The following is a 15,457-nucleotide window of genomic DNA, read 5'->3' as shown; positions in this document are numbered from 1 at the left end:
ATAAATAAAGAAATAAATGACAGTGCTCAAACGCAAACCAGTCAACATTGGAATGTAAATTAAGTATCAATGTAAATAGAGTGTTACTATGTAATTAATTATGTAAATATATATATATATATATATATATATATATATATATATATATATATATATATATATATATAAATAAACGTATAGCAAAATAACAATAATCACTAGATTACTAAGTGTTAAAGCTAACGTATAGCAGGAAACAACAGTCTGAGAATTAAAACAGTGTTCTCCGGTGAGTTAGAGCTGTCAGGGTGTTTTAAATGGGTAAATATGAAAAGTAAATGTTTACATGTGGGACGGATCCTGAGACACAGATTAACGACTTATTCAAATTCATCGCTTCTCTTATCTGAGAGCAGCTGACCGGGCGGGTTAGCCATGTGTCAGAAACCTTCTCTAAACACACTCTAATGGAACCCACAGCCAGAGAGCTAAAGAGAGAAGAGCCAAAGAGAGAAGAGCCAAAGAGAGAAGAGCTAAAGAGAGAAGAGCTGAGTTTTACCAGGAGTTTGTTGTATTTCTGCTGCTGAGTGCCCGCATAGTCCTGCAACACAAAAATCCCAATAATCAACACACACCACTGCTCAAAGGTCTGGAAAGGCTGGAAATGTTCATCATTATTACATATTATATATTGTTCAAAATTACAAGTAGAATTAACTTAAAAATAAAGAATACAAAAATTAGAAAAGTAATCTCAACATTCTAAGTTTGTTTTGACCCATCTTTAAAATACGAGACACTTCTGTGTTTCCAAAGTGTGACATTCCTCAGCTTACCTTGTCACCCCCATCAGTGATGTAGGGAGCTAGTGCCTCCACTTCACTGTGAAAGATATTGTGCTCTTCAACATCATTCTCAATGGTGGGCAGGTCTTGGCCAAACCCTTTGTTGTTCAGATTTGCCTGTGTAAACACACACACACACACACACACACACACACACACAGTTACATATAAGTTTCAGAAAAAAAAACTTGCCTGGTTTCCATTACAAGCATGCACTGTTTTCAGTTCTAAGCTCAGAGAAACCCACTGAATCACTGACAAAAGTATTGGGACACCTCTACCAGCAGCAGCAGGTCCAGCAGCTCTGCAGTTACTAAGTCAGTTTGAGGCTTTTCTGCACTCTGCTCTGAGCTCAGCACTCGGCCCTGACCCCGCTCTGTAACTTTACGGACAGACACTCGGTGGCTGAGCTGCTCTCTGTGAGCTGTTCCTCCTAAACTCTTCCACTGTTCAATAATAACACCACTCACAGCTGATGGAGGAAGATCTAGGAGGGAGGAGATTTCACCAGCTGACTTGTTGTTGTTGGTGCAGCGGTGTCTCCTATTACATACAGAACCACGCTGGAGTTCAGTGAGCTCTTCAGAACCTCCTGTTCTTTCACTGATGTGTGGAGGAAAGACAGACTAGAGGCTGGATTTATACACCTGTGGCAGCGGGATTGGTGTGTCCCAATACTTCTGTCCATATTGTGTGTGTATACTTACAAGTTTCTCGTCAATCATCCTGCCCCAGTTGACGCTGGGCAGCCCCTCAGAGCGGGTCAGGTTGTAAATGTGATTGTGTTCGTCCCGGAGTTTCATCACACGATCGCGTAGCTGCTTCATACTGAGGACAAACAACCGACCAATCAGTGGGTTTCAGTCTTTCATTCACCTCAATCGCAAAAGCTTAAACTATACATCATCACTGTCCTGCAAAAAACATGTATATCCATTTTTGCTGTTTTTCAATTTTTGACATAATGTAAATCTGACATTTTTTATTCTGTATCAGAATTTTATGATGAATGGGCCAATAGAAATGCTTCAAAATTACTTCTATTGAAAGTAGGCTTATTCTACCTCCTGTAAAGCTGCCGTATTGGAGACACAAGCTTTTTGCATATTATTGCACATTTGTTTTCCCAATTTTAGACAGCCAATTCCCTGACACACTTGTTAGTGCTTTGCCGCTGATTGGCTAGCAGACGTCCGTGTCGGCCAGCATCACACAGAGACATCCACCCACCCGGAGAGAGCAAGGCCAATTGTGCTCTCTCTGGCTCCAGCTGCTGATGGCAGGCAGAAGGACCCGGGACACAAGCCAGGTCAGAGTTGCAGCACTGCAGTCTGCTGGACCACTCTGAGCCCATTAGATACATTTTCGAACCCTCGCTTTAAACACAGGTCAGTGGAGGTGTGCACTCACTCCTGCTGGATCATCTCGGCCTGCGGGTGCTGCAGGCGCCTGGCGTCGGCTGCCTCCTCATCCAGGCTGTTGAGGAGCTCCAGAGCACTCAGGATGGACTTGTTGGTGGCGTCCTGATACAACGGGGGCTTTCCCTCATTAATCTTAGTGACATCCTGATTAAAAAAAAAAAGAAAAATTAAATATATCATGTGAGTGGAATAAATCATAACCTCATATTCCCTTATTGTAAAAGAACTTGTTTAAGGGGCTCCTCTGAGCTTCAGGTATAGTGCGTGTGTGTCTCTACAAAGCCAAAACATCATTAATAATTCCTACAGAATTATTATTTTTTAAAATGATTTTATAATTTAATATCTATATCCCTTACAGTTAAACACTCTGTTGCTGTACCATACCTAATGTACCATATACATACCATACATACATATACATATATATATATATATATATATATATATATATATATATATATATGAAAGCTTATATATCTCAAATACAACTAATTCAAATAGATTAAATTCTTTGTTTTGTTCTTTGTATTATTATTATTATTATTATTATTATTATAACATACATCAACAGAAGGCGAGTCTCTGGTATAGCTAAAAGCTAGCACACAGAAAAACAGTGTGATAACAGCGCTAAGGATAACAAAACAGCTTTTTTTTAATCACAAAAACATACATTTAAGAGTTTATTTATGTATCAGTACCAGAGGTGAATAGTTCAATTTAGAGCTAAATCTTCAGCTTAAGCCATGAAGAACAAAAAAACAGAAGAAAACACTAATTTCTTATAATATGTTAGCACAAAGCTAATGCTAAAGACGCCTAAAGCTTGTGGAAGCTTCTAAAGTTGTTCCTTATGCTGTGTCTGAAGCTAATAACAGACATTAGTACATATGTGAGCTTGCGTGTAGCACTTTTACAGGGACTCCTGCTGTAAAACTACAGACGGAGCTGCTGCCACTAATAACAACTAGCTAGTGTTGCACTGATACTGATACCGGATCGGTATCGGCGCCGATACTGGCACTTACACACAGTATCGGCAATAGAGAGCACCGATACCATAAAGCTCACTGATTTTTTTTTACATTTTAAATGTTGGTTTGCAGATTTTATAAAACCAAACGTTTAAGCAACCAGTAAACAGACAGTCTTATAGAGTTATCATCATTAAACAGACTTTTAACTTTGAAACTTTGGGCACACGCTGAAGTTTAGTATCTTTTTACACAGAGACGTGTTCTTGTAATGAAATATGAATTTCAGTATCAGTATCGTTACTCAGTATCGGCAGATATTTGAAAATCAGGTATTGGTATCGTAAAGGAAAAAGTGGTATCGTGCATCCCCAATAACAATACAAGAGCTTGGCTGGTTCTACCTAGGCCTTTTCTGGACGTCCAGACAGCCTGAGCGCCTCTTAAACACTACAAATAGTAAAACTAGGAAGGTAAACAGGCTGTGTGTATATTTGTGTGTGTGTGTGTATTGGTGTGTGTGTGTGTATTTGTGTGTGTGTGTGTGTGTGGCTGAGTTTGCAGTAAACAGTGCTGTGATGTGTGAACATGCCTTGTTGAGGTTCTGCTCCGTTTCCACAATGTGCTTTTCCACTTTGTCAGCATTTCTCTGCAGCTTCTCGATCAGAGCGGTCAGATCCGTGGGGGTCCTGCGGGAGTCAGAAATATGGATTTATGAGATTTCCCAGATTAACAGTCCACATAATTCAGAGCGCAGGTGAGCGATTGGGTGACATGTCATCGGTAACCTGATAAAACAGTGTATAGTGATGCTACAACACTGAACACCCGCATGGAACATAACCAAGACAAGCCTGTAAACAACAACATCCAGCAACCTATGCAGCATAACCTGCATAGCAACAAGCAGCTGATTGGTCGGCAGCTTGTTACAGTATTTAAATTCTTTTTATCTTAAAGATTAGATATATCACCCTCTCAGCACATTTAAAAAAATGTGAGCATTCAATGGGCAGGGCTTAGTGAAGAGTGGGCAGGGCAAAAAGCAGCCAATCTGAGTCTGTTCTGCTTGGGAGCATAGCACTGGACAGTTGCTGTGGTTCATTTAAACTGGGATGTCAGATCTCTTAGAGTTTCAAGTAGGAGATATTAACTGGAACAGAACTTCATCTTCAGCCACTAGGGGGCGCACCAGCCAAGTTTGGAACAGTACAAGTCCAAGTTAGCGGCATAAGATGCTTTTTCTTGGACAAATGACTGAAAAAATGCCTGTTGATAAGAAAAACGACTCTCGCTTGAAGCAGTAATTTTTAAAAATGCTGAATTATAAAACCCCAGAATTTCAAAGTACTTTAAGTATTTAAAAGTATTTAAAAGTACTTGTGTAGCTGAAAGTATTTAAATAGTAATCGTGAAGCTGAAAAGTAAAGCTCCTACAGTGGTGCTGTATCGTATTACTATCATATTTCTATAAGCAACAGGTTTATACTGTACAGGATTATTTACAGTAAACACAATTACAACCAAAATCACCTGAATATTAGATGAAATGATGCTGGTGGCTCATATTCTAATAGAGGTCGGGACAGAACTGCAGATACTGGGACTGACCCACTTTTTAACCCCTTAAATAAAATCCAAGCACATCTTCAGAGTCGTCTTCTCAGAAGCACCACACTGCTACCACACCCTGCACGCCCACACCCGCCTCCCTCACACCGAGCTCCAGTGTGTTTAAAGGGAATCCTGCTGCACACACAAACACCCAGCACAGCACCACCAGCACGTGGATCCAGCTGGACGGCACACCTTCATCTGCAGATCCCAGCGTTACAGCTTGCATCAATCAGCCATAACATTAAAACCACCGCCAGCTGAAGTGAATAAGACTGATGATCTGGGTCCAGTGGCTCCTGTCAAGCAGTGGATCTACATAATAGGCAAATCTTGAAGGTTCTAGACAATGACTGGGTCAGAACATCTCCAGAACATCAGGCATCAGGTCTTGTTGGGGTGTTCAGTCCGGTATGCAGTGGTCAGAAGCTAGCAAAAGTGCTCCAGGACAGAGCAACAGGGCCATGGGCACTCAAGGCTCATCTGAAGCTGGCCACATACCACAGGACATCTTCAGAGGCCTTGTGGAGTCCATGCCTTCACGGGTCAGAACTGTTTTGGTGGCATGAGGAGGACCTACACAATTTTAGGCAGGTGGTGTTAATGATATGGCTGACTCTGAGACTGCTTCTGTCATGACTGCCCTTTAATCAATAATCAATTGTATTGATTATTGATTAAATGTGATGGTGCAGTGCAGGAGGGTGTTGAGTGATGTAATACAATTCTGAGGAAGCTCTGTTCCGCACAATCTGCGTGACTGGACTTGATCAGAATCCAGCCTGCAGGGCAAAACCTGCTCCCATCCACCTGCACCTGCGGCTGACAGCCCGGCCTCCGTTACACTACACTACACACTGCCTCCCTAACACTGAGGTCATATTATAAATATCTGAACATGCTGGAGCTCTGGAGTTCAGAGGAAAGTGTGTGAGATCAGTGTGTCGGTGGTTATCACAGGTATTTGACGCTCAAACGGGCCGAGCAGGTTCTACTCTCACTCTCCCTCAGCGCTGCCTCCTAGTACTCTCATTTAATAATGGCAGCGTGACTCATTTATATATAAACACACACACACACACACACACACACACACCACGGAGCTGCTGGACTGTGTGGGAACTGGGCTGCCGACAGCTTTTCCTCAGAAGGAGGCCTGCAGGGTAGCTGCTGTGAGAGAAATGAAGAAATGAGGGGCGCTGCTTTAAAGGAGAAGTTCGGTGAAGAATCAAATGTGCAGTTTCTCCTCGTCTCTCACATGCAGTCAATCAGCCGAGAAATGAACAGTGTCCGAATTGTGCTTCCGTGGTTTTACACACGAGGCTAACGTAGCTAACATACACTAGAAGTCAATAGTCACCCAAATGTTTTGTGCAAGTATGCGCCGCCACACCTCTCTCGACCCACTCAAACTGCATTCAGGACCTAATTACCATCACACAGGCTTGTCAGTGTGGTTTACCTCACATTATGACTTTGAACTATGCAGGTGAAGGCTGGGAGCAGCCAGTTTAGCCAAAAACACTGGTGTGTTGTAGTTCATTGGTTTGTAGTTCACAGGAAATCACACAGTGTCCTAAACCACAAGATCAAGAGTCTGCACTATCTGCTAGGGATGAGCTGGATGTAATTTGAGTAGGTTGAGAAAAGTGTACGGGCTCGTATTTACAGAAATAACTTCCTATTGGCTTCCTGTGTTTCGTAGCTGCAGTGCTAACCTATAGAAACACAGCAAGGACATCCAGCATGCCTTGAGGCTGATTGATAAAGTCTATAGTGAGGGGTAATTTGAGCAAATCTGACTATAGAGCTGGATAATCAGATTTTTTTAAATTATTTTTTATTATTATTGTATATAATATAATATAATATAATATAATATTGTATCATTTAGTTTTTAGGGCTTTAGACTGTTTTATAATGTGTTTCATATAAATTAACAGAAAATCCAAGTTCAATTGTCAATAAAAGTATGAAAATATCATGTAAAATAAACAGCCGAACTGTCTACTGTGCAAAATTTCACTTGGAACCCGTCCCTCCAGCACCGTGAACGGGTTAATGAGATGTACTGGCTGCTGAATTGAGTCCTTGGTTCTCTGCTGGTTGCCCACATCCATGTTTGGTGGGCGTCACCTCCAGCAAAACCTCAACTTTCTACACAAATCTGTAAGAGAGCAGCTGTGCCGAGGAGAGGTCAGGTCAGGGTCAGGCTGTGCTGTAATATCAGTGTTAGCGGTCATCAGTGTTTCTGAAGTTCTCTAGAGGCTTACTGTGCTTTCCTGTGAGCGAACCATCGTCACAGTCCTGCAGCCGAAAAAACAACCCAACAACATCCCACTGATGATCTAAACTCAAAGCTATGTATTTAGGGCTCGATGTTGCTCTGACATCTGGTTCAAATAAGATCATTTCAACAAAAGTGAAACCATGCCCACTCCGAGCAGGGCGGCCCGGCCGGAGGTCTGGGCTCATGGTTAGTCGTAGGACTAAATAATGACTCATGGCAGTCCAGGCCTTTGTTGTGTGTTTTGTAAAGCGGAGCGGGTCCAATGTTCAGCTACGCTCCTTCACGTGTGGGACTGGGGCGGGACCTGCGCTGACAGATAAACACACCCACTAAACTCAACCAACACGGAACAGTACAGACGATTCCCGTTCAGAATTCATACCGACTGACTCACTAACACGCGTTACACAACCATGGCAGCCTGTTTCTAAAGTACTGCTAACATCCTATCCTTAAGAGTCACTACAGAGCAGATTCCTAATGTCCAAATATTTGTGGACACCCCTTCTAATGACAGCATTCAGGTACTATTGCACACACAAAGCTTGTCTAGTCCCTGTAGAGAAGAAGTACTGCCAATAGAATAGGACTCTCTGGAGTCCAATCAACATCATGACCCTATTGGCTCCATGCTGCCTAATAATGCCAGGCGTGGGCTAGAGGGGTATAAAGCCCCCCAGCATTGAGGAGCTGTGGAGCAGTGGAGGAACTGTGTTCTCTGGAATGATGGTGGTGGAGCTCCATCCAGTGCTTTTGGGATGAGTTGGGGATTTGGGGATTATCCAACATCTTGACCTCACTTTTGTCACTGAATGCAATCAAATTTTCACAGCAATGCTCACAGCATTCTTCTCTGGACAGTAGAGACAGTTACTCCAACAAAAGCAGGATCAGCTCTTTTTAATAGCCTTGATTTCCAAAGAAACAATGAATCAGCAGGTGTCCCAATACTTTTGACACATTGACTTCTGATTTGTGGGTCATTTTTATTGGTCTATTCAGAATGAAAGGTGTGTGTGTGTGTGTGTGTGTATGTGCATATATATATGGTAATACACACAGTATATAGTCTATGTATATATACACATATGTGTCTGTCTATTGTGAGCTAGTTAGAACACCGGTTTGGGTGCTGTTCTTCAAATCCTCTGTGATGTTTGAATCCAGTGTGTGTATGTGTGTGTGTGTGTGTGTGTGTGTGTGTGTGTGTGTGTATACAGTAGGTGTGTGTTCTTGTGTGTGAATATCTGTACAAGTGCTTCAGGCCAGACACTGATCCGAAGGCCAGCACGTCCGATCCGGCTCGTGTCTGAACTTGAATGCTTTCTGAGAGCTCAGTGAGACCAGAAAATCAGGCTCTTTAGGAACCTCACCGTCCCAAACGAGAAACGCAACATGGGTAAGGTACAATGGCCAGGGCGGGGAACACACACACACACACACACACATTGTTCAGATTCCATTTCCCTTCCCACCTAGTTAAACATCCACACTTGTACAAATGCCATTCATTTTATGACACTGTAATCAATGAACTAATGGATTAATGGATTAATGAATTACAGCTACATGAGCCAGAACCAACAGAACTGTCCTGTTCTGAACCTCTAGCTAACACAAAACAGCAAGCGGCATAAAAAGCATCACTATAATCAACTTCGCTGTCCAATAATTAATAATCAATAAATAATACATGCTTCTGCAGAAGACCCGACTGTCCAGTCTCATGTCCAGTATTATACATCACTATAGTTTACTACAGGACACTACACCAGTATTATACATTACTATAGTTTACTACAGGACACTACATCAGTATTATACACCACTATAGTTTACTACAGGACACTACATCAGTATTATACACCACTATAGATTACTACAGGACACTACACCAGTATTATACACCACTATAGATTACTACAGGACACTACACCAGTATTATACACCACTATAGTTTACTACAGGACACTACACCTGTATTATACACCACTATAGATTACTACAGGACACTACACCAGTATTATACACCACTATAGTTTACTACAGGACACTACACCTGTATTATACACCACTATAGTTTACTACAGGACACTACACCTGTATTATACACCACTATAGATTACTACAGGACACTACACCAGTATTATACACCACTATAGTTTACTACAGGACACTACATCAGTATTATACATCACTATAGTTTACTACAGGACACTACACTAGTATTATACACCACTATAGTTTACAACAGGACACTACACCTGTATTATACATCACTATAGTTTACTACAGGACACTACACCAGTATTATACATCACTATAGTTTACTACAGGACACTACACCTGTATTATACACCACTATAGATTACTACAGGACACTACATCAGTATTATACACCACTATAGTTTACTACAGGACACTACATCAGTATTATACACCACTATAGTTTACAACAGGACACAACACCTGTATTATACATCACTATAGTTTACTACAGGACACTACATCAGTATTATACATCACTATAGTTTACTACAGGACACTACACCTGTATTATACACCACTATAGATTACTACAGGACACTACATCAGTATTATACACCACTATAGTTTACTACAGGACACTACATCAGTATTATACACCACTATAGTTTACTACAGGACACTACACCTGTATTATACACCACTATAGATTACTACAGGACACTACACCAGTATTATACACCACTATAGTTTACTACAGGACACTACACCAGTATTATAGATCACTATAGTTTACTACAGGACACTACACCAGTATTATAGATTACTATAGTTTCCTACAGGACACTACACCAGTATTATACACCACTATAGTTTACTACAGGACACTACACCAGTATTATACACCACTATAGTTTACTACAGGACACTACACCAGTATTATAGATCACTATAGTTTACTACAGGACACTACACCAGTATTATAGATTACTATAGTTTCCTACAGGACACTACACCAGTATTATACATCACTATAGTTTACTACAGGACACTACACCAGTATTATACACCACTATAGTTTACAACAGGACACTACACCTGTATTATACACCACTATAGTTTACTACAGGACACTACACCAGTATTATACACCACTATAGTTTACTACAGGACACTGAATCTGCCGGGTTTAACTTCACCACAGTACACAGACAGGCACTGAAGGATAAAGATGGCTATCAGCATTAGCTCCTGAGTGTTTGTCCTGATTACAGATGATACAGGACAGATCAAATTTTTCATTGACTGAAAACGTCCTGATCCCAGGACGGACCACATCCTGACCCACAACAAACACACATGTTGGGTTTATCTGGGTTTCTGATGGTCCAGTGGTGGAGACAGAGCAGGAAAAGTGAGTAGAAAGTGAAGGAAGACTCAGATTAGAATCTGCGTACAGAGAGCAGTGAAGTGATCCGACCTGTCAGAGAGCCAGCCCCACCCTCCACGCCCTGCAAACTGACACACGAGCTGCGAGGATCACTGACTACATCGCTGAAGAAGAGCTGAAATGCCTGACATGAAGGGCTCGCCAAGCACCTACAGCACTGAATCAACAGGTTAACTGGGTTTAGCTGTGTAATAAACACTGAAAGACTTTGATCAAGCCTAGTCTTAGACTAAACTGCAGCGGTGAATCTCCACAGGGATCTCGTATAGTCTACAGGATTAACCTCAACCTGGCTTTAGGAAACAGCCGGCCCAAATGATTTAAACACTCTAATGTTCATTTATATCCAATATAACCTGAAAATACACAAATTTAAACAGCTTTAGAGGGATTGCACTGACTCGGCTTGAGTACAAATACCATATTTTACAGCATTTCAGGGATGTGACTGAATTTTAAGAGTTAATTCAAAATATTAAGAGTTATTCCAAAGTATTTTAATGGATAAGGAATTAAATAAACACAAAAAAGTCGAATTTCTAAGTGTAAATTTAACACTATAAGAGTAAATGTAAGTGGAAATGCAATAGGTTAAGACTAGGGCTGGGCGATATGGTAAAAATACTATATCACAATATTTAAATTGTTTAATACACGATATTCATCACAGTACCTGTAATCAAAGACATCAGTACCGACAGATTCTTATAAACCACTCATCTCCTGAACTGAATACAGAGATTTTTATTCAACATCTAATTAATGCATCTAATTAACCCAGTCTAATTACACTGTTTATAGTTTATCAGTGTTTATGAAGCACTAATAATATCCTCCATATGCTTAGAAAAGCAAATTGTTATCACCATAACAAAATTTATCACGATTCGATAAAACATCGTCATATCACCCAGCTCTAGTCACGACCATTGGTGTCAGTTTTTAGTGTCTACAGAGCAAAAGCTACAGTTTTTAAGAGTTAATTCAGCACAGTCAGGGTTAATTCTGCTCAGTGAGAATAACTGCAACAGGTTAAGACTGTAGGTGGCATTCTGCACTACTTTAAGAGGTAATTCTACAATATTTAAGAGTTAAATCTACATTCTAATTAAGAGTTAATTCAATATTTTCAGGGTTAATGTAACACTATAAATACAGTAAACACAGTACTTTGAGACTGTACTCCACACTGTGAGAGGTTATGCAATAGTGTTATGACTGTAGGTGTAATTCTACACTATTTTGATAGTTAATTTTACAATCTTTAAGAGTTAATTCACTATTCTGAGGTTTAATTTAACACTATAAGAGTAAATACAGTACTTGATGACTGTACTCCACACTGTGAGAGGTTATGCAACAGGTTAAGACTGTAGGTGGCATTCTGCACTACTTTAAGAAGTAATTCTACAATATTTAAGAGTTAAATCTACATTCTAATGAAGAGTTAATTCAATATTTTAGGGGTTAATGTAACACTACAAGAGTAAACACAGTACTTTGAGACTGTACTCCACACTGTGAGAGGTTATGCAATAGTGTTATGACTGTAGGTGTAATTCTACACTATTTTGATAGTTAATTCAACAATCTTTAAGAGTTAATTCACTATTCTAAGAGTTAATTCACTATTCTAAGTAAATGCAGGCTGTACTCCACACTGTTAGTGGATATGCAATAGGTCACGACTATCAGTGTCAGTTTTTAGTGTCTACAGAGCAAAAGCTACAGGTTTTAAGAGTTAATTCAGCACAGTCAGGGTTAATTCTGCTCAGCGAGAATAACTGCAACAGGTTAAGACTGAAGGTGGCATTCTGCACTACTTTTTTAGTAAATTCCACAATAACTGAATATTTTTGGGGTTAATGTAACACTACAAGAGTAAACACAGTACTTTGAGACAGTACTCCACACTGTGAGAGGTTAAGCAATAGTGTTATAACTACAGGAGGATTTGTCAGAGTTGTAAAGAGTAAATTCTATTAGTTAATTCAGCTCAGTAAGAATAACAGCAGCAGGTTAAGACTGCAGGTCTAATTCTGCACGACTTTAAAAGTTAATTCGACCATAAGAGTTAATTTAACACTGTATGAGTGTACAGAGCTGTGGGTAAGGCTAACACACTCTGACACACAGAGGAAAGATCTATCCATAGCCCAGTCACCCTTCACACACACACACACACACACACACACACACACACACACACAGCCTAACAGACATGCAGCAGCACTCTAGCCTCTAGCCTGTGTAATCTCAGTGCTGAAGCTGAGAAGGCTGGAGGCTGTGCTGGTCAGGCTGTGCTGGTCAGGCTGTGCTGGTCAGGCTGTGCTGGACTCACTTCTTGGGCGTGATGGTCTTCGTGGTTTTCTTCTTGAACATGGTGCTCGACTCTGCTCGGTAGAATCCGGGGAGGGTTAATCTTCAGGGGTTGAGGTTTTCACCTTCAGCTGCGGTTCTCCACAGGTAGGTCTCTGTCTCTCTCTCTCTCTCTCTCTCTCTCTCTCACACACACACTCTCACTCTCTCGCGCGCGCTCTCTCTCTCACTCTCACCTCCAACTATCTGTCACTCTGCCTGCCGGACAAGCCCAGTTTCATTGCTGCACGGACCGCGCCCCCATGTGGGCGGGGCTTGTAAAGCCCAATCAGTTCAAGGCTCAGCAGCATAATTAGTGCATGGACACATGCAAATCAGCTCAGCTGTGAGCAGAGGCTCAGTACACTGCCCTAAAGCAGGTCTGATGGATTCGTACCTGCACTTATAGATTTACTGTTTGCTTAGAAAGAAAAACAAACAAACAATGAAGCAATAAAAGAAAAAAACATTATATATATTTCTAGTTCATATGCATACAATATTCATAATTATGTAATTATATATGTATATGATTACATCATATATCAATATGAATATTGTATGCATATGAACTAGACTACTGTTTGTTTGCAGGTACGAATCCATCAGACCTGCTTTAGGGCAGTGTACTGAGCCTCTGCTCACAGCTGAGCTGATTTGCATGTGTCCATGTTTTTTTCTTTATATGTATATATTTTCTTTATATATATTATACATTATTCTTCTTATTAAATATATATATATATATATATATATATATATATATATATATATATATATATATATATATATATATATATATATATATTATGGAGGTGTTTTGGACCATTTCTATTGATCCACTTATGAACAGCACAAGCAAATAGCACCAACAGCAACACCCTAGCAACCACCAGGTTATACTGCACAACCACCGAAGAAAATTCACTTCTGTCTTTTCTATGTATCAGTTCAATCCAACCTTTTTACATTTTATGCAAATGTAACGTAGCATGGCAACCGGCTATCAACACCCTAGCAACCACCTGGCAAATGTGCTGCATACAATTGCATAAGCACTGAAGATCACACTCATCTCCGGGTTCATCTCTTCAGTCCAGCTGTTCAAATTTTAGGCGAATGGAACAGCATAGCAACCACCTAGCAACACCCTGGCAACCACCTGGCAAGTGTTTAGACTAGCTTGTTTTCATGTCTATCGCTTCAGTCCAGCTGTTCATATTTTCAGGCACATCTGCACTCCTGACAGGGATGTGTGGGTTCTGGCTTGTATCACATCACTGAGCTGCTTTTCTAAAGACTGGGGTAATCAGGGTTCTCTGAAACAGCATTCATGGCCTTGTTTGCTAGAACCTTCAGAGAGATGACAGGTGACAGGTCACTATAGGTCACTATTGGTCACTATAGGTCACTATTGGCAGTCAGCCATAACATTAAAACCAGGCAAAGTGAATAAGACTGATGATCTGGGTCCAGTGGCTCCTGTTAGGGGGTGGACCTACATATCAGGCAGTGAGTGAACGGTCAGTTCTTGAAGGTGATGAAAAAGGGACAAGCGTAAGAATCTAAGACACTTTGACAAGAACCGAACTGTGATGTTCTAGATAATGACTGAGTCAGAACCTACCAATAGTGCTTCAAGGAAGCACGACCAAGGAGCATGGGCACCCGAGGCTCTCCCCGATGCTAATGGAGGTCCCAACCGCCTCACAGCTTGCAGGACTTAAGGCTCTGCTGCTAGCGTAATATAAAAGGCTTTCGGGGGTTTTAATGTTATGGCTGATTGGTGAATGTACGATTTTTTGAATGACTGGGAATGAACAGGGAGGCCAGCTGGGACTGTAAGTCATGTACAGTCTTGTACCTGTGCTGTAGATTCTCAGTGTGTGTCGGTCGACGTTCCTCTGCAGAGGCTTACTGACGGAATTCCTACAGAAGACTACAGACTACAGAAGATCACACTGTCTGCTGAAAGCTGCAGTTTCAGGGGGAGTGCTGTTTGCAGGGTGATTACAGTAACCAGTCAAACCAGCGTGTTCAAGACAGCACGCAACGTGTCCTCCAAGCCCTGAATAAGCCTGAGCTCACACGGCTCGATCCAGTGCAGGACGTATGGAACATATTACTGTCTGAAGTTCAGGACTCGGTGTTTACCTCAGCCCGTACTGTTCAGCCTGACTGCACTCTATTAAAGCATCAGCTCAGCCCAAAATCTAAATCCCCCCCGCCCCCGCCCCCCAACACTGACGATCAGCCAAGACATGTTCAGCATCTGACATTTCTGTAGTTTTACCCTGGAGCTGTGAGGCAAGCCACGGAGAGCCCTCAGGCTTAAACAGCTCTCGATTTCATTTATTCATGTGTCAAATGTTTGTGGACAGCCCTTCTAATAAATGCATGCTTGTCTAGTCCCTGTAGAGAAGTACTGCCAATAGAATAGGACTCTCTGGAGCAGATAGTAAACATGACCCTTTTGGCACTGGGCGTGGGCTAGAGGGGTATAAAGCCCCCCAGCATTGAGGAGCTGTGGAGCAGTG

The 15,457-nt window shown here is 41.2% G+C and overlaps 1 protein-coding gene across 1 annotated transcript in view; it reads right to left on the bottom strand.

The window, feature by feature from the left end:
* ppl (periplakin) overlaps positions 1 to 13,112 on the bottom strand; it is a 29,009-nt gene extending 15,897 nt beyond the window's left edge. Inside the window, exons 1-6 of the mRNA XM_072693803.1 lie at positions 12,904 to 13,112; positions 3,815 to 3,911; positions 2,235 to 2,389; positions 1,532 to 1,652; positions 816 to 941; positions 539 to 580 (exon numbers count right to left, since the gene is read on the bottom strand). Of these exons, the coding sequence (XP_072549904.1) occupies positions 539 to 580; positions 816 to 941; positions 1,532 to 1,652; positions 2,235 to 2,389; positions 3,815 to 3,911; positions 12,904 to 12,944 (582 nt within the window). The 5' untranslated portion in view covers positions 12,945 to 13,112. The remainder of the gene's footprint in view (positions 1 to 538; positions 581 to 815; positions 942 to 1,531; positions 1,653 to 2,234; positions 2,390 to 3,814; positions 3,912 to 12,903) is intronic.
* Between the last annotated feature and the right edge of the window lie 2,345 nt (positions 13,113 to 15,457).

This window comes from Salminus brasiliensis, chromosome 12 (genome assembly GCF_030463535.1).
Source record: "Salminus brasiliensis chromosome 12, fSalBra1.hap2, whole genome shotgun sequence".
Lineage (NCBI taxonomy): Eukaryota > Metazoa > Chordata > Actinopteri > Characiformes > Bryconidae > Salminus > Salminus brasiliensis.
This window is presented reverse-complemented; position numbering and strand designations above follow the sequence as displayed.